Consider the following 19,629-nt stretch of genomic DNA (forward strand, 5'->3'; position numbering starts at 1 on the left):
AACACGCTGTACTTGACAGCACGCAGTTCTGCTACGTGGTTTAAAATAGGACCATGTGCTGAAATCGCGCTGTGAAGACGTCAGGACGCCTGTGCGATGACGCTGCGCTAGACGTGACGTTGTCTGTTGTAAGTTTGCCCAAAGCCGCCTGTTATTACTTTATCAACGTCCTTTAAACAATTATACAGTTTTATTGCCTGACACCAGGAGACAGTACATGGATCATCATCAGCTTTCTACTGTATGAACATGATGCTGCTCTGTCAGGTTTTACTTAGCTTTTTATGATTCATGGGGCTATCAATGGGGGGTTTGGGGTATAGATTACCATAAGAAGAATAAAATATGTTGTTAGTAGATGGACAGCTAACCTTTGCTTAATGTACATAGCTAAAAGAGTAAAAAGTTAATTTTACACACCGCTGCATTATTAAACAGGCCCACCTGACCCACACCCAGCGTCCTGGAGAGGGTCGACAATGGAGAGTGCAGGAGTAATACAAAGGCTGCTTCTTTACCGGCAGGGTGGGGACTTTTACATATTTACTTTTACAAGCTAGTCACATAATTATGAGGCATCCCATACATCCCTTTTGTATTTTAAAATTATACCACTAGTAATAATTAGTAATTAATACCTCTGATGCCCTTAGATCTTGTTGACAGGCAATGGTAATAGTTTAATGTTTTAATCTGCAGGATCTCTGTAATAACAGCCACATACTGTAGACAACAACTGGGGAGTTTTAGCAATGGCCATTTTCTTAGTCAGTTTTCTTACCAATAACGTTGGACTGGGACATTGAACGTATCATAGTAGATGCAGGTTCAATCACTAAGAATGTCTCTCACTCACTCATCAGAACCTCTTATCTTCATTAGGGGATCAAACCCAGTTCTACCCATTACACTTGGTCAGAACCTCTGCTGAAAAAAACAGGAACTTGTTCTTCCATTTACTTTAAACATTTCCTTTAAAAGCCATGTCATGCTAGTAGTATTACAGTAGTTTCTCCTGGCATGACTTAGGTCAGATGGTTTCAGAGTTGATCAGGGCCAACAGGGAAGACCCAGCCACAGATAAACAGAAACACAGTGTGGAGGGAATGCGTTTGGGCTCTCTCCTCCACACTCTCAGTGAAAGTTGTACTAGCAACAGGAATGTTCAACATGCAATCTCTGTTCCTTGTCCTCGTCTTCCTCTCTGCTTCAACAGGATGTGACCTGCATACCTGGGGACTCCCTCTCTTCCCATCGCCCTCGAAACCCTTTCCCACGCCACTACAGGATAGAATATACTGTACACTGTGGATGAGTGGATGCAGAAGAAGACACATTAGAGAAGCTGACTCTGGGTAATAAAGATTTATTTCTATGATCTGATAAATAAAACACTAAATGATCTAATGGTCAACCTGAGCTGGTCTGAATAATATCATAATAACAGGATTTTATCTTACCATAACATCTCCTAGTCTGACTCTCTGTCCCATATCTCTCAATCCGGTTTCCTCTCTGTAACTACACCACTACTGTAGTTTCGCTGAGAGTTCATCATTAACTTCCATCTCATCTGATAAAGCAAACATTCATCGAGAGATGCTTTTTGATAAAGCCCTGCAGTATAAACATTTGACAGAGAGCTTATCTGTCAGCGCGTTGAGCGGTTTCCTCTGGGTGAAAGCGGAGCGTTTGCCCACTGAGACGACGAGGAACGTGGAGAATGTTTACTCAAAACTAAGTGATATTCCCGAGCTGTTTTGAAACCGCCTGGGATTGTGCAAGGTATTCCCTTCACCCACGTCTGCTTGTGTCACAGGAATTGTTGACCCCGTGCCACCGCGCGCCACAGGAAACAACACTTCTGTTCTCCATGGCAACCGCACACAGGTGTGACGGAGCAGCGCGACCTGCCAACCCTGGTGGTTTCGCTGCAGCAGCACGCTGAAATGCACCTGTCGCGTCCTCGCGCTGGTGATCACGGCCTTTCTTTTTTCAGTCCCGAACAACAAGGGGATTTAACTGAGAACGGTTGGAGTGGAGGTGAGTCAGTGCGTGAATGGTGTTCATAATCATCTTCTAATCTCAGAAAAGCCCGATAATGCCATGTTGTGTATTCATATCTGTTTTATGCAAATACACAGGTCAAGACAAATTTGCAGTGATATTTACGCTTAACACATAGAATTAGTCATCAGAGTACTCATTCACCCATATATAAATATTTATCTTGCCTCACAGATGTGGCCTGTTTGAAAAATGTGCCATGTGTATTCTTTGCTTGCATCACACGTGTGCCGCGTGCATCCGAGTCCCCCCGGCGAGTGGTTGTGAAATGACCGAGCCTGAGATTCCCGTTCTGTCACTGCGCTTCGGAGAACAACACGTCGCACCAAGGCGTGCTCACCATGGGAAAGCGAGCAGGAGGGCAGCCAGTCGGACTGGTAGAGTCAGCTCGCGCTGCAGGAAGTGAGCGGCTACCGTGTCTGATGGCAGCGACAAGTCACACGCTGAACATCTCGGCCTGTTTAAAAACCAGTTGCCTGACAGATAAGCCAGCGCTTCAGAAGCAGTAAAAGATGTGCACCAGCTCCACATGAACTAACTCTGTCGCAGCATTTAGCTGGAGGTGAATTGTGTTTTGATTGTGTTGCATTGCTGTTGGATTTTGGCAGGTTTATTAAAGTGTTATTAAACTAGCACTCACCTGAGCTTCACCTGTGATTACCTCTGCAGACACTCGATGAAACCCTCAGGAATGCAGAAAGGAATCCTACAGTTCCTGGTCACTGTCTTTGTATTTATTGAGAGTTTCTTTTGGGTACTGTAACCAGACAGACTGGTACACACACTCATACAGTACAGCTGTACACAGATTGGCATATGGTAGTGACCACACGCACAGCATCTTAAACATGGTGTCATGGACCTGAGCTGATGGACTGTTTTCACCATGTGCCATATATGAAAAAGGAAAAATGAAATTGGGTAAATCCCGTGCATCACTTGCAGATAATATTCTGCTGCATCCATTCATTCTGTTGATTACTGTTTTTTTATTGCCAGTTCTTGGTTGTTACCATCCTCATTGTGTTTCTATATATTCTTTCACGCAGCCAGTGAACACATTGTTCTTCTGTTTTCAGGGTCTACAGCTGTAGGTCATTCAAGTGATTATTGCAGCATTTATTTCTTGTCCCTGACTTGTGCTGACTTCGCTGACAGATCAGTTTCATTTTTGTTTCTCCAGTTGGGGTGTTGATGCTAATCTCTTAGCTTGGTCCAAAAGCTTGGTGTAAGTTTTGTAAAGACTGCCAACCAACGGGCAAATTAAACACCTCTTCAGCCTCCCAGGTGATTGACAGACCTTCTTCCAGCTTGACTTTTGTGTTGTTAACAGTTCCTAGGTCAGTTATGTGCAGACGCAGCATCAGTAGCTCTTTCATGGCCTGAGCTTTCAGGTGGATGCATGTAGACTTCACCAGACTGCTGCTGACAGTGACAGTACCCGGAGGAGGGAGCTGGTAAATGCCATCTTTGGGAGCGGAGGTTTAGAACTGTTGGTACTGTACACAATGAGCCAACTAGGAGCCTATGACTAATCATTTTATTGATGTCTACTCTGTGTCTGCTGACGTGACCATGTACTTTAATTACCACCTATCTAACAAGAACTCACTGAGGTTTTCACAACTTTCACATAGAAAAATGTATTTAGTTTATTAGATTAGACTACAGTAGATTAGATTATATTAGATTAGATAGATTGATAGATAGATAAGACTATTAGATTATTAGTTTCTAGAGAAAAAATTTTCAAGTGCCACTTTTCTTAGAGTACTCTGTGTTTCATATTGTGCATCACTGCTCTTTGTTGTGTTGGTTTACCTGATCATAATGTCACTCGTTAGTGCATACAGTGTAAAGCCTCCCTCTTTACCAGTCTACTGCTGACAAACACTATACATGAAAGATTAAGTGAGGGCAAATTCCAGCTGACAAGTTACCTGTCATCTCTTTGTTTCAGATAATGTAGCTTAATGCCATTGTGTTGAATATTCAAATCACTCCACCTTGTGAACAAATATATAATGGCATGAAAATACATAAGAAATCATTACAACTGTTAGTACTGTAGTGCAATTGGACAAATCATTTGAAAAGCAATTTATATGTATATTGTTTTACATATTTATATTGATATTATATTAATATGTATTTACAATATAATTTTAAATACATTCATAACGCAACATAATATTTTTAATATATTTATGAATATGTGTTAAGATGGAAAAAATATTGTATTAATACTGTATGTCGCCTGTGTTTTTTTATAATGTACAGACAGGCGGCGCTATTACCACTAACGTAATATTAGGAGCTGACAGCAGAAGAAGACGGCAGCCGTAGAATAGCGTCCACGAAGAAGAAAGCGGCGCCCACAGTGTCATGCAATACAGCACCAAGGTTATTCCAACGATACTGGAGAGAAATATGAATATCATCTGATGTAAAAAGAGCGTCACTACTTCGGTGAGACTCTCGGCAGCTCGTGGTTCATTGTACTTTTTCTATTTAATAGCAAAACAGATGCCGAATTGCTAACATATAGAGCTAGTGGGCTACTAGCATCAACTGCATGACGCAGGAGGTCACGCGAAACTTTAAAGAAGCCAGTGTAGTCATGTTGATCTTTATGTTTATTTTACAGACTACAGTTTTTAGAATTGAGCGTTACTGGCTAAACTGGTATCTGGTGTTGAGCCCACTAAAAAACACTCTCTCCTTTTTTTCTGAGGGGATTAGCGGTGGGGTGACATTAGCTGGACGGCTTTATTCGTTTGAACAGTTGTTCATTTCACTGCTGTATTACAGCGGATTAATGGTTATATGCTCGCATTGAATAACTGATTCTCTTTTATGATTTCAATCCCAGGTCATCATGAGCATTCCATCGTTGCTCTCCTCCGCCACCCGAAGGTTCATCCTGTCTTGTCCCGCCTCCCGCAGCTCTGTCACAAGGTAAATTTCTTCTGGAAAACCCTGACTTTGTGGTCTGCTGTCCAGGCTGTTCACCTCTGACCCCCGACAGAGTAGTGGCTGACAGGGGAACTGTTTTGATGCATGAGAGAACTACTTGTTCTTGTCACATCTGTTTCCTATGATAAATCCTGAAGGGGTTGTTAAACCAAATCACCCAAAAAGACATTTTGCTTTCTACTGACAAATATTCAACCTTTTTGGGCAGAAATATGTCCTCCAAAAGACAAATGGACCACCTAGAGAGGACAGCAAACAACTACAGACAGGACGTAAGCTAATCATTTGGAATTTTATTGACGTGTAATAATCCCACATTTTGACTGTATCCAAATGTTCACCCTGAGAATATGCTTGATCTCCAAACAGGGTCTGTATCCAGCTCAAGTTTGTGGAATCATGAATGAGTCTGAGACAGTAAAACGCGTGAGGGTAGCTGTCCATCCAGACTTCAGCTTCAAAGCTGGACAGTGGTGAGTAGATGCTTTCACAGTGTTTGCCAGCTCATGCTTTTGCATCTTAACAGGAAAACTGTGACTGTGTTGTGATACATGATGGATGTCTAATGAGATCAAGACAGAATAATGTTTCTAGGCTTTGCTGTTATTTTGGCTGCTAGTAGTCACAAACTGGACGTTTTAATGGTCTAATGTGGGGGTAGAGGGCAGCATCATCTGTGTGCAGCTCCCAGCCACTATTTTGCACAAGTAGTTCTGATGAACAATTTCACTTATCGCTTAAGGAAAGCAAGCTAGATAAAAACAATACGTATGAATTTAGTTCATAAGGCATCATGGTAGAAATCATGGTAACGACCATAAAACAGTTCTTAAACTCACTTGCCATCAAATAAAAGCTTTAGATCATAACCTTGTTTGTGAAACAAACCTCTGGGTTTTTTTTAGAACTCCTGTAGTTTTCCTAGCAACCACAGGGTGGTGGTGGTGTTTAACTTGCCCTTGTGTTACTGTGTTGTTATTTTTTTCCTTACATTTACTAGCAATTAGAATAACATGCATTTCTTAATAATCTTGTACCACAGCTGAAAGACTATTGTTAATTTAAAGCACTCAGGGTGTTCTCAAAGAAAGTCAGGAAAATAAACCTCTTAAAGCTCCAGGTTTGATTTGTTTTGATGGTAGACACACATTCAAAAACTTGTTTTTGTCTTGTCAGTTAATTTGACTTGGTTGAGTTGTGTCAGCTGAAAGCAAATATTTTCGGTTAGATCAACTTTATAGTTGAAAGAGCTTGTGATGTTTTTTGTTCCACTAACTTGTTTTAGTTCTGTCAGTTTTGTGTTTTTAGGACGCAGGGACTGAATATTAAGGAAGAATTTAACAGAATGTCACACAATTATTAAAGACGATCTCGTGAGTTTTTATTCTATATTTCTGTGTAGGTAGCAGCAGTATAGACTGGGTTGGTGGTTTATATTGTATCTTTAATCATTGAAATTAATTTTGGATCCCATTTTCACTTTCAAGAGTTTGTGATTTTTCACAGCATGTTAAGCACATCTCCGATAAAGGCAGAGCTTGTTTTGTGTGTCTGACAGCCTGTGCTGCCAGTGTTAATTAGTGAACCATGCCCATGCAGAATATGTACATGAGGCCATACTGTTGGTAGGCGGTGGTGAGATGTAAAACTGGCAGTTAGCTGCCCTGTGATAATGAATGTAAATAGATGAAAATCCATGAGTTTCTAAGGAAAAATAACTTTAGTTGCTAGTGTCCAGGTGGGAGAGGGGGAGGAGTGGGTGGAACATATGTGTGTTTTTAGAGCACAGCCATATTTATGATGCGTTTGATGGTCATGGGGTCAGTTTCTCACTCAAATGTAACAGTGGGTCATTGTGATGGCGGAACATTGGTGCGGAGCAGCTGTTTTCCTCTGTGTGGGTTCTCTGCTTATTGATGGACAGATGTGGCTCCGCTGCTGCACTCTGTATGAACGGTGGCTAACGTTCCAGCTGGTTTGGTTTTGTTGGGCTTGTTTTCTAAAACCACTGCCCCTTTCACTGAGGTCACAGTTCACAGCTCTACTTTCATTCACACATCTACCCTCAACTCAGCACATTCAAAGTCCTCAATAGACTGTTATTGAGCAGCATTTTCATTTTATTACTTGTATAACATGTCAATTGGATGACTGTGTGTTTTGTGTGCAGGGTGGATCTCTTTATCCCTGATGTGGAGACGGTGGGAGGGTTCTCCATGTGCTCCAGCCCAGGTCTGCTGCAGCGCGAGGGCGTTGTTGAGCTGGCTGTGAAACATGCCAAACATCCCCCTGCACACTGGATCCATACCGGGGTAAGTGGATGTTCCCCATCTGTATGACATAGAGCCTTCATAAAGTCTGCACTGTTTGAACACACTGTGTTTGGTTATAATCAGAAGGCCACGGGTTAAGTCACCGGAAAAAGCAAGAATGGATGAGTGCGTTAAGGTGCGATAGAGGTTGGAAATCAGCGCTGCTGCATAATGTTGTCTCATAGAAAGTGGTTGTATATTAAACACAATAATGTTTATTTGGATATGAAGTGTTTTTTTTTCCCAGCTCACCTTTCCTTTCCTGCACTCATGTTTGTTTGCTGCTTCTGTGTTTGATGATGAGCCCTAATGAAAAGCTCTGAGCTGCTGCGTTGAGCGTGAGACCTGTGATGTGTCGGCATATTCTAAGACTCCCTCTCTCTCCCAGGATTGTTTGATGATGCTTTTGTTTAATATTGTGCTCTGACTCCTCTCCGTGAGGCACAAACGGGTAGGAACTGTGATCGCAGATTAAGAGTAGTGCACATTATTATGCGTACACGCACTTACATGTGTACGGCGGCATATTTACTGCTGCTTTTGACTTCAAAGACCTTCACTGTGAAACTTGTGAAATTGCTTTCATCCATATGCAAAGATTATTGTACTGTTTGCTGAGTCTTGTCTGTAATGCACTTAAAGAAATACTACACTTGGCAGAGATTTTTATATCAGAAACAGGTATCCGTTTAATCGTCTGTCGCCCTTTCACCCTCTACCCTTTTCTGTAAATTGAATTCCTTCTCTTCTGTTCATTGTGTCAGTGTGCGTTAGGCTCCCGTGTGGCCATGCGTGTCGGTGGGGACTTTTTCTTCGACCCATCGCCCTCCGACCCTTCCGTTGATTTGCTGCTGGTGGCCGGTGGTGTTGGGATCAACCCTCTTTACTCCATTTTACTTCACACGATAGATTTACTGCATCTGAACCGTGCCTCGGGGGGTCGGGACTACAACATTGGGTCTGCTCACTTATGCTACAGCGCCAAGAACACCCAGGAGCTGCTCTTTAAGGTACGTGCTTGGACTGTGTCAGCGGAGAATTAAAGATTATCATCATGTAGAACCAGCAGGGATTGTTTGTTATCATGTATGTCTGCGCCATATAGGGAGGAGGGTTCAGTATATAAGGAATTACTCTTTAAAAAATGCATTACCACTGACCTTCTGTGATCCCAGAGCTCTGTCATCAAGGCGTGTCAGGAGTTCCCCGACAAGTTCTCCTGTGACTTCCATGTCACGCAACAGAGCACAGATGTCGACCCACACCTCCAGCCATTTGTCAACCGTAAGTACTGTCCATTCACACATGACTCCCACATGCATCCACTTCTTTATTTAGCCGGAATGATTGAGTGACTGTCACATCCTGCCACAGTCTGCCCTTGTTGATTTATCTGTGTCATCGTGTAGAACAGGCCCTATCAAAGCTCCACGTGGGAGGTTGGTACTGTAAACCGCTGAGCCCTGGTTAATTGATGAACCTCACTTGTGTCTCCCCAGGCAGGAGAATTACAAAGGAGGAGCTGCATGCCCACGTGGACCCACAGAGGACTTTGTGTTACCTTTGTGGGCCACCGCCCATGATTGAAGCAATTTCGCAAACCCTTATGGACCTCAGCCTGCCAAAAGATCGGATTCTCTTTGAGAAGTGGTGGTAGAAAAGCCTACGATTACCAGAAGCCAATAGGTTTCTCCTCGTGGCCCTTGGGTAGAGAATGAGTGGGGTGAGGATGGAAAACAAGAGAATTATTCCACTGGTGTGAACTTGAGTATGTGTGCGACTGCTCGAGGAAATTCATCCTCTGATTCCTGATGCTGTAGCCTGTGCCTGAACAGTGATAGTCGGCTCTGACCACTCGCTCCACAGCCAGCTGTTGACTTACAAAGACAATGGATGTGAAATGTATTACTAGTACTTTAATAAGATGAATTTTAGAATTTCAGTTTTACGGCATTGTTGAACTTACAACTGTGTTGAAACAGTTTTATTGAGGTGCATTATATTATGAGATGGTTCTAATGTTTTGGCTGTTTAATTATTTTTAAATATGAAGCAATAGAATCGCATAGACACTTCCAGCAAATACAGTAATTGTCACAACACAGCTCATAAGTGTAAACATCAGGGAGTAGGACAGATAAAGTGCAACAATGGGACTGTGTACTGTGATTTTGTGTTTGTTGAAGTGAATCCGTTTTTTATTTTAAATACCTCTAATTTGGCAACACAATCTTACCCATGTTCTACTGTGTATATATGTACTTTAATATGTAAGAGCATGGAGATATTTATTTTCAGAACTGAAGATTTTACAGTGCTTGAGTTTCTTTGAGGCCATTTCATATAGTGTTTCTTCCACAGTTGCACACGTCCACATACCTATAAACGGTTTTTACATCCCGGGGTGGAGGGAGTATCCCACGGTGCACTGTAATAGAACCTCCAGGTGGTCTCTGATTGGTTTGCCTCACTGAACATCCCTCTGATGGTGGCAAGCTTCCAGTTGTTGTCTCTCCGTGGGGGTTGTGCCATTGAGACTCGCTTTGGCGTTGTTTCGTTATCATATGAAGAACTTTTATTGCTGTGACATTAGAGTTACAGATAAAAGGAAATGGAGTCTATCTGTTTTTAAAAGACTTTATTGACCTCTGCCTTTTTTATAAAGGCTTACATGTCACACTATACACACAGCACAGTTAAGCCAGAAAAGGTAATAAATAGGTTTTTCTAATTTACACATGGTCTAAAGAGGAAATCTCAGTTACAAAAAGCAAGTCGCTTCTAGCCAGAGCGTTTGAAATCTGGCTAAACAAAACTAAACTACAAACAGTTTTACATTTGGGTTCACCTTTTTACAATTTTCTCTAAAATATATTTAAGTTGTTTTTAGTTTATGGGAATGATGCTTTTGATTATTGATGCAAAATTATTTAAATAATTCAACACACAAAACATCTTATGGACACAAATGTTTGAGTCCACTTTTCAACCTCCAATGCATCTGATAGTTAATATTAAACATCCAGTTTTCCACTGGTCGTTCCTGAGCTGCTGCTGCTCCTCTTCGAGTTTGGACGGTCGCCTGCTCCCAGTTTCAGCTGTTTCCATGGGCAGACTACTTTTTTTTCTCCTTGACAGTCCTCAGATTTCATTTTGCGCTGAACATGTTGAAGGCCTTCTGTACCAGATGCAATAAAGCATAATATAAAGGTCTCTGTTTCACAGTGTAGATCATTTCTTCTTTGTGAACATCACATCAGTGGACATGCATTTCAGCAAAAAGCTGTCTGTTTTTCAGTGTTTCTATTCAAACCTGGCGTCTTCCTCAGTCAAGTAATACAGGAAGCTGTTTGACTGCTGCTGTACCAGGATCTTGGAGCTCAGCTTGTATCTGTTTCTGTTAATCATGCCTTTTCCCAATTGGGTAAATTTGCTTATTTCATCCACATCCCGGTTGCCAGGTTGGTTATGGTCCCGAGCAGCTTAAAGTTCCTAATATTAATAGCTGTGGTGATGGTAACCTAAAGGTGTTTGGAGACGGTTTTGTAGGCTTTACCTTGAATATACTTGGCAATGTTTTCATTCTTATCTCCACAGACAGCTCTGTTCAGAGGCTGAATGACATATTACACGACTAAAGACATCTGTAGCACTAATAGAAGGCAACAGTCTGCTTGAAATATCACTACAACCCACTTATTTATCACTACTACTAAGAGGTGCCAATAATTTGTCTGTGCAATTGTAGATAATGTTTTGGCTGATGTATAATTCCATTATATACTGTATCACAGATAAGCTATGTACATGTATGACTTAAGCTCTAGTGCCGCCTGCTGCAGATTGGGTTAAATTTCTTTGCATCTCAACTTAAATGCCTTACATATAAAAATACAAGGAGCTGAGTGAAATCGATAATTCATTATTAACAACCCTTTTACAAGAAAGTATTAAAATACGACAACGCTCAGGAAAATAACACTGGAGCTGTGCTCTAGCTTGTATAGAATAGCCATGATTCATCTTATATAAATACATGTAGCATCATTGACCCAAAGCAGAAAAAACACGAAACCCATTTACAGGAGCTCCAACCTCAAAGACTTGTGTTAAGGCCCTAAATAAAGCAGGACGTATTGACTACATCTCAGTTGCCCACAGAGGATCAGAACATCCCTATAAAAGGGTTTTTTGATCAACTCACCAGGTTTCTGTTCCCCTCCCCTTGTTTCTGTGCCCAATGTGTCAACAAACCCCAGAAAACAGCTGCTGTTTGATCCGTTCCTCCATCCTGGCCTCCTCCTTGGCCCTTGCGTCATCCTCCTGACACACATCTGTCCATCTCACGGCCTTCTCCCGCTTGGACCGCGGGACCCTGTCGATGTCCGTTTCCTCCTCCCGCTCCTCGGCAGACGCCCGGCTCCCCGGCGGCGGCGGAGAGGAGCCCGTTTGATGTGGCGCCTCCGCTTCGCCCTCCTCCCGGCTCGCTCCTTCGCTCCTTCCGCTGTCCCAGCTCCTCCTGCGTTCGCCCTCCTCCGCCTCTTCCGTTGCGCCGCGCCTCAACCTGTCCATCTCCGTCTCCATCAAAGGGGACCTGCTTTCTCTCTCCTCTTCTCCAATTGAGTCTTTCTTTGCCTTGCTGCGACCCCTGAGGTTGGGCATCTGAAATCAAACAGATGTATTTGAGACAGTTTTCCGCTCTGTTTTGTTTCTTTCTTGCTTCAGTCTCTCCAGACACCTGACAAACCACAACAAAGCCTCCTTCATTGATGCCTCATTCCTGTAACACTTTGAGGGTGACTATTAGCCTATTATTAGAGTGTTCCAGAGGAGTTTTATATTTGCTGTACATCCCATATTTAGTAACATGACTTTTTAATGGCACCTTCTGTGACATAATGTCACGTATCTTAAAGACACAACAGAAACAAGTGACAGATTTGTTGTCTAGATGTGAGAAAAGGGGAGCAAACCTTGAAGTCTTTCCTCTTGCGCTGCAAAATGGGCCTCTGAAGGAAAAGGATTTGCTTGGTCGACAAACTGCCGTCACTGCAAAAAGACAAGACCTGCACTTTTACGACTGTTAGCCGCTCTGCTATAATCTGTCACACATGCTGCATTTGTTGAAATCCGCTCCTCGCAAAAGTGACAGGTTACAAGACAAACTTATTTCGGTGACGGTGTTTTTGCTTCGCGGCGCCCACAGATCTCAAAGGCGGTTTCATGTTGAGAGGTGCAAATGATCGTGATTTGCCAGATCGTAAAAAAAAAAAAAAAATCTGTCCTGTGTATCTAAGCCACGCTGTCAGTCCCAATCTCAGAAACAACCACACAGGCAGCACTGATTCAAACCTCAACAGCAGTAGTGTTGTTGTAGGTGATGCTATTAAGCAGAGGACAGGTTTGTTAGAGCAGGGAGTTTATGGTTAAACTGAGCTCAGGCTGTGGTGGTGTGGAGCAACTGTACCTGTTGGTCTTCACAATCGGTGTTGGTAACACACACGTCAGCCTCCATCCATACGGAGCTAAAGACTGGAGCAATGGGATGTAGTCTGCCTTCACAACAACACCCTGAGCAGGAGGAAGAGACCACATGTAACAGCTGGCGCCTCCAGCCACAAAGGACGCATTAGGAGGCAAAGATGCATTAATACAAGACCCACATCAACAACAGTCCACTGCTCAACCACAATGGCGTCGAACGAGGCGTTCACGGTCTCCTGAGCAGAGTTCTGGAAGATGAAGACGCTGTCCTCGGACGAAACCCCATTGCCTGTGTGGAAACGGGACAAATTTGAGACAGGGTCAGAGGTGAGCAGACGCGATCAACAGAGAAGTTAAAAGTCATTCCTGCTTCCTCGTGGCTCGAGACAACCTATTCCACGGGTGACTGAGCGGCGGCCTGTGGACAAACGTACCATTATCCTCTCCGACGTAGAAGAAGCCATCGACGAGGTGAGCGCCACTGCTGAAATGCTGAGTCATGTGATCCAGCCAGTGGGCGTCGATGTCCGTGATCAGCCCTCCCTCCTTCTGCACCTGCAGAGGCACCCGGAGTGAGTAGAACCGCAGGGAGGTGTCCAGCTCCCCTGTGTGGTTGTACAGGGCGAAGAGCTGCATCCCTGCAGACACACAACCAACAGGACCATTAGCGGCGGCGGCGGCGGCGCGGCCTCGGTACCTGTCAAACGAGGGGGAGCCCTTACGAGCGCGCGCCGGTGGCGAAGCCTTCTCCGGACCTCTGAGTCGGATGTGGTTGTTGTTGTGCGTCGCATCGTCGCGGCTGCGCTCGAGGTCCGGGGAGCTGAGGCAGCTCTCGGGGCTCGACGCTCTTCTGTCCTGGTTGGGGAGGTGAAGCAGTGTCGGTAGTTGACCCGGCTGCTGTTGCACTGGGCTGGGATGTATGTGGCCCCCTTCAGCATCTGGGGGCTGAAACGTGTGGACGCCAGACCTGCGGTGACGCCCGGACCGCTCTGTTGATCCTAGCGGCTCTTCATCGAATCCCTCCAGGTTCTCTGAACTCTGGGCGGGTTCCAAGGCTGCGTGTCTCGGAGTGTTCCACTCCACACTCTCATCATCCGACGCCAGAGGTTCAAAGAGGCATTCAGGGCCTACGCTGGTCTGATGTGGTTCTGTTGGGGTCACGTTGGCGCTGACGGGGTGTCTGTGTATGGGCGAGGGGCTTGAGTGTAAGGACGACAACTCCTCAGGGTCCCAGTGCCCCAGGAAGCTGGGTCCTCCACCCGGCTGCTGCAGAAAGCCAACGAACATCACACCTTGCTCTGCCACATCCTGGATCTGTGGGCGACACACACACACACACACACACACACACACACACACACACACACACACACACACACACACACAGAGCGCTGTTATCACCTCTACTCACAACAGCAAACTCTATTTGAATAAAAATAATATAAAATGTGTCATTGGCTGCATCTTAAATACATTTGCACCATTGTCAGACAAACAAAGCCTCATTTACACACAAACAAAGGCTGACGTACGCAGAGTGGATATTCTACAAAATAACGACCCGCCTAATCATGTGCAAAGATCAAATATTCAAATGACAAAAGGGCCTCATTATTCCAGCGCGTCCGTGTGTGTACACGCGTGACAGCGTGCGCGTGCGACCGCGTGCATGCGCGGGAGTCGCTCCCTCCCACGGAGTTCCTCCGGTTAATTGTCAGTTGATATTTGGGCTGACAGTTTTAGACAGGCTCAATGGGGAAGAAATCAGATTGCGAACTAGCGGCGAACAATAATGAGACACATCTTCCCCCATTACCCACCACTTTTGACACTTCACTCATACACACGTGCCCATATTCAGATACAGCCTCTCTATTAGCATCTGGTGCTCTCGCAGTCACCCCAGAGCCTACACAGGTTTATCTGATGACGAATATAGAGAGGAAGGATAGAGTTTAAAAACGCACACACACACACACACACACACCGTGTCCTCCTCACACTGGCCCTGCTCCCGGCTCCTTATCTCGAACTCTCCGGCAGCTTGTGATCTGATTGGTTATTCATGTCACGCTGCCGGAGCCGATCACATTATACTCAGCGATGTGCATTTCCATCCAATCAGGTTTCCCTTTGTGCTCTCTGGGTGTTCAGATGCAAATCTATTCAATAGAGCACATTTTCATTTCCCATTGTAGGACTGCTGGCAAATTCATGAGCAGAGTCTAAAAGTGAGTTTTACAGCAGATAAATGCCAGTTTGGGTTCTGTGGTGAGCATGGTATTATAAGGCCAACGCTCACTGTAGCCGCTGTACTACAGCAGCTGGAGCCATCGTTTCTCTGTAATGGAGGAGGGAATGGTGAGCAGGTGAGGCAACTAGTGGGAATTCATCCTCTACGCAGCCCATTTGGGTCCAAAACGCTGCGAATGGACCTGGTTCTTGCTCGTCTCCCTTCACGACCAACTGGTAAAATCCTTCACACCAGATCAGGTTTGCGGCGTTGGAACTGGAAAGCCTCTGATCAGCGGTTGGCTTCGACGAAGAGTTAGTTAAAAAGAAAAACCTGTAATATCCACAGATGGATCACTCTGAGAGTTGGGTGTAGTTTTACCCCAAATATCAATTAACATATAAAATACGTAAAAAAGAAACTCCAATATTTTAAAGCCGAAAAGAACTGTAAACCAGAACTATAAAAGACAGAGTTGAGGCCATAGGACGGAGGCACCTTTGGGATGAACGTGACTGGGAATGGTCACAGTCATAGAACTAAAGCACGCCTCACTGGACTCACCCTCTTGACATAGCTCTGGATCACTTCAGGGTCAGCGGCCTGGTGCCCGGCCACGCACACGTCTGTCTCTAGACGCCGCCTCGCCCACTTCAGCTGGCTCTTCTCCGAACTGCGGGGCGACGAGAATGAAACAAACATTCAGGCCGAAGCGCCGATCGTCGGTTAGACTCCGCTCTCGCGAACCAGGAAATGTAAATGTTCATCGTGCTATAACGTTCTTCTCAGAACTATTTCCTATCCGCTATCACTTGAGCGGTTCCATCACACAGTGCAAATGAGCCTGGGCATCTATAGCTTGTGGTGGAAACGCCCGTGATCGGGAGCGCCCATCGACCCAGAATGAGCGCAGCGAAACTATGTCAGTTCTGGAGCAGAGGTGAAATTCCCATTTAAGGAATACACGCACTCACCTTCATCACAAAGATTTATTAGACAGAAATAGGAATTGAATTTCCCTCCACTCTCGCTGCAAGACACCATTATGAAAGGAGTATTCAGATACGCCTCTTCAGATTTGGATTGAGGTCAGTGGGAAGGCCGCCGTAATATCTGGCGCTCTGAGGCGTGAGTGACACACTCAGCTACATTTGAAACAGTAGATGTGTCAGATTTGTTTTCTTTTATTTTGAAGGGGGTTCTGATGAAAGGGGATGGTGGTGATGGGGAGATAAAAGGCAGAGCAAAGGGGACGGGGGGGGGGGCAAAAGTAAAGGGGGGGGGGCATCGCTGGAGAAAGCAGATGAAAGGATGGAGCGATGGCTCCTCCTTTCCAGCGTGCCGCTCCCCACCGGTGAGCGCTGATGATGCAATCAGTCGTCTCCACGGTGACAGGTGCCAGGAAGCAGCGGGACCACTTGGCAGGAGGGGCATCAAAGGAGCAGCCTGGCACCTGCCTGCGTGCGACAGAGGGCGTGTGCTCGTGCTCGTGCGCGGGTGCGGGTGCGGGTGCGAGTACAATCTGCTATTCCTTCAGTTCACATCAAAAGAGCACCGCGGACGCCGAAAAATGTAGAGTAAGCAAAGAAATTCCTTTAATTGCAACAAAAGCAAGTGACAAGAAATGTAGTGAGAAGACTGAAAAGACAAAGAACAATGTCTGACGTCAACGTATAGCGGAGACCATCTAATTATGGCTGAATAAGGAGAAAGTCAGGGAAATATTTAATATTTTTAACCCTTTAATCTGTGAGACTGAAACTGAGCTACAGATGAACATTTCAGCATTTCGTGCCGTGAGCTTGAGACAATATGCATATGAGGGGATGTCACACACAGCTCACCTTGCACGCTGTGCCAGAGCTGAGAGTGGGGAGGTGTGAAAAAAGAACCCCAGTGCTCAGGTGTGGTGGTGAATATTAGAGTTTTTGGTGTTAAAAAAGGAATATCTGGGTTACGGAAATGATACACAGGGACGTCACACAGTACAGTATGTTATCATGTATAGTCAAAAGTGAAAGAATTGGGACAGCGAGCTAAAGTTAGTCGTGTTTTGTGGCTGACTCATCTGCAATTAATTTTACATCAAGGATGTGAGGTGAGGCGCTCGTTATAATAGGTCTCGGTTGGCTTCAGCGTAACAAGAGCTAAGCTGCTACAGTATCTACTAACAGCAGTCTAAATCTGGCTGCAGGTTCCATTCATCTTAATCAGCCTGTAGCGTGTGTGTGTGTGTGTGTGTGTGTGTGTGTGTGTGTGTGTGTGTGTGTGTGTACCTGGGCGTCTCCCGGATCAGCACGGCCCTGTGGAGCTGCCGCTGGACGTGCGCGTGGCGAGGGCCGCACGGGTGCACGAACGGGTGCACGGCCACCAGGACGAAGCCCTGCGCGTACAGCTCCCGCACCTGAACCGGCAGCTCGCGGACCGACGAGAGGCACAGCACGGACGACACGGGCACCTCTGCGGGAGACGGAGAAGCGGGTGAGGCAAGATGGCGGCGGCGAGAGGGGGGGTGGGGTGCATTACAAATGGGACCGGGTGGAGAAACGATATGTGGAGGGGAAGGGAAGCAGGAACAAAGACGAGCGTGGAGACAAAAGGTGTGAAGGAACAAAGCGAGAGCATGTTTCATTATGATAATTCCCTCAGAACAGCAACACATGGCATCTTCACGCTAAATCTGAAACTAATTACAGCAGAACTATTAGCCTGTGTGCTCCAGTCAGCAGCACAGGCTGGCTCTCAGTAAGCACAAAGACATACAGCCACTGTACATAACACACACACACACACACACACACACACACACACACACACATCAAAAGGTTTGAAAGACCATGCTATCACATGCCGGTTCCCTTATTGCCCGCAACAATGGACAGAAAACGCTATCACATCAGTGGAAACGGTCAGTGGTGCTTATCGTATGGAAGCAAACTGTGGGGACAAATCTGCCAGGGCGAGCGGCGATGTGTGCGAGAGCCGCCCTCTCCGGGGTCAGCGCATTGTGGCGAGGCTGCCTCTCCGTTTACAGGTTTTTAGGGGAACGTGTGTATGGCTGCATGTTTCAGGACCAGGTGTGCGAGAGAGAGAGAGAGAGAGAGAGAGAGAGAGAGAGAGAGAGAGAGAGAGAGAGAGATGGAGAGAGAGAGAGGGGGAGTTAGCAGGGCGGTGGGAGAGAGAGAGAGAGAGAGAGAGAGAGAGAGAGAGAGAGAGAGGGGTAGTTAGCAGGGCTGTGGTAGAGAGAGAGAGAGAGAGAGAGAGAGAGAGAGAGAGAGAGATGAGGCTGTCTGTTTGTGCCTGAATGCTTGTCACCCTTTCCCATTCAATCTCATTTGCATGGGTCTGGAAAAGAGAAAATAACCTGAATAAATTATCCAGACACACAAAACACACACACACAGAAGAAACAGAGACACACAAGCTATCTCAGTTTCAATTTGTTCTCTATCGTGTGGCATGTTTTAGCGAACACACACACACACACACACACACACACACACACACACACACACACACACACACACACACACACACACACACACACAAGGATGCTGGGATAGCATCAAATTAACACACCCTCTCCTGAAAAAATCCAGCCATCCCATCATCTTGGCATTGTTGCTTGGAACCATGGAGGCCTTTCATCAAGCAAACACTTAAACGGGCGTCTGTTGGGACTTATCAAAAGCAGTACAGTGATAATAGTGAGAACAGCTGGAGAGCGTGGTGGGGTGAGGGTGGGGGGTGCGAGAACAACGATCCTGTCACAGTAAACAGTCATTAGCTGTCATTAGCCGTGCGCGGCTGGCGCTCAGCCACCGATGAGATGCAGAAGTTATTAGGATGTTACGCGGCGCTTTGGGCCGGGAAGCAACTTCATTTATACCGTCCGCCACGGCGGGGTTTAAAGGGAGGCAGAGGTTCCGCTCCAGAACGGGAACACGGGAACGGCTCGCGGCGGTACGAAGGGTTGGGTGGAGTTTTATGGAGCCGGAGAGAGAGAGAGAGAGAGAGAGAGAGAGAGAGAGAGACGCCGGAGTCGTTGTTAGTCCTCGCGCCTCTGCTTCCGTCTCCAGCACCTTTGTGACCTTTCGCAGGCCTTACAGGCGGCGCGTCGCACCCTTCCTGCGGCCGCTCGCAAAGGGCTTATTCATCCCGCGCACAAATCCCTCAATCCGCGTGCGAGTGTCGAATCACTTCCCCCGGGCCACAGTATCTCGTCTGGTGCCCGTCTCTTCGGCTGTGCGCGCGCGAGGGGAAGAGCTCCGCGCTAAGCCTGCCAGGCGGTGCGCGGGGATTACGACTCACAGCCAACCTCCAGGCTTATCCCCGCGCTTCCTGGAGCTTCACGTATATTTAAATGGCCTCCTAATGACTCACGGAGGTTTTAAGCGGGGATATGTGCCAAAAGTGTGACTATAAAATAATCATCTTCCAGGAGCCCGGAGCTCCCCGCTGTTGGGGGAACGTAGCCGCAGGCTGCGACGGTTGTTGGTCAGCGTATGAGCGCTTCCAAATGCGGCTTGATCTCCGCGGAGCGCCCGCTTCTCACAC

The 19,629-nt window shown here is 45.9% G+C and overlaps 2 protein-coding genes across 3 annotated transcripts in view; one reads left to right on the top strand and one right to left on the bottom strand.

Annotated features, from left to right (window-relative positions):
• Window positions 1–10,567, top strand: oxnad1 (oxidoreductase NAD-binding domain containing 1). 2 transcript variants are annotated; one of them, XM_055513088.1, is made up of 13 exons: window positions 1–128; window positions 1,217–1,355; window positions 1,820–2,043; window positions 2,242–2,629; window positions 2,737–3,354; window positions 4,348–4,536; window positions 4,940–5,025; window positions 5,252–5,315; window positions 5,413–5,516; window positions 7,214–7,355; window positions 8,120–8,365; window positions 8,531–8,639; window positions 8,855–10,567. In XM_055513088.1, the coding sequence occupies exons 7-13, from the start codon at window positions 4,946–4,948 to the stop codon at window positions 9,010–9,012; spliced, it is 903 nt and encodes a 300-aa protein (XP_055369063.1). In that variant the 5' UTR covers window positions 1–128; window positions 1,217–1,355; window positions 1,820–2,043; window positions 2,242–2,629; window positions 2,737–3,354; window positions 4,348–4,536; window positions 4,940–4,945; the 3' UTR covers window positions 9,013–10,567. The 2 variants fall into 2 exon arrangements, with proteins under 2 accessions (XP_055369063.1, XP_029023123.1); XM_029167290.3 differs by lacking the exon at window positions 1–128 and adding an exon at window positions 439–525.
• rftn1a (raftlin, lipid raft linker 1a) overlaps window positions 9,979–19,629 on the bottom strand; it is a 19,221-nt gene continuing 9,570 nt past the window's right edge. Inside the window, exons 3-10 of the mRNA XM_029167182.3 lie at window positions 17,349–17,532; window positions 15,637–15,745; window positions 13,562–14,153; window positions 13,274–13,477; window positions 13,019–13,128; window positions 12,823–12,926; window positions 12,329–12,404; window positions 9,979–12,017 (exon numbers count right to left, since the gene is read on the bottom strand). Of these exons, the coding sequence (XP_029023015.1) occupies window positions 11,601–12,017; window positions 12,329–12,404; window positions 12,823–12,926; window positions 13,019–13,128; window positions 13,274–13,477; window positions 13,562–14,153; window positions 15,637–15,745; window positions 17,349–17,532 (1,796 nt within the window). The 3' untranslated portion in view covers window positions 9,979–11,600. The remainder of the gene's footprint in view (window positions 12,018–12,328; window positions 12,405–12,822; window positions 12,927–13,018; window positions 13,129–13,273; window positions 13,478–13,561; window positions 14,154–15,636; window positions 15,746–17,348; window positions 17,533–19,629) is intronic.

This window comes from Betta splendens, chromosome 11 (genome assembly GCF_900634795.4).
Source record: "Betta splendens chromosome 11, fBetSpl5.4, whole genome shotgun sequence".
Taxonomy (NCBI): Eukaryota; Metazoa; Chordata; class Actinopteri; order Anabantiformes; family Osphronemidae; genus Betta; species Betta splendens.

What these genes read in the sequence shown, in the direction of transcription:
- oxnad1 (XM_055513088.1), top strand. Translation starts at nt 4,946, where the DNA reads ATGAGCATTCCATCGTTGCTCTCCTCCGCCACCCGAAGGTTCATCCTG. An exon ending in CAAACAACTACAGACAGGAC is followed by an intron (nt 5,316 to 5,412) that starts GTAAGCTAATCA and finishes ATCTCCAAACAG; the next exon opens with GGTCTGTATCCAGCTCAAGT. An exon ending in AGCTTCAAAGCTGGACAGTG is followed by an intron (nt 5,517 to 7,213) that starts GTGAGTAGATGC and finishes TTTTGTGTGCAG; the next exon opens with GGTGGATCTCTTTATCCCTG.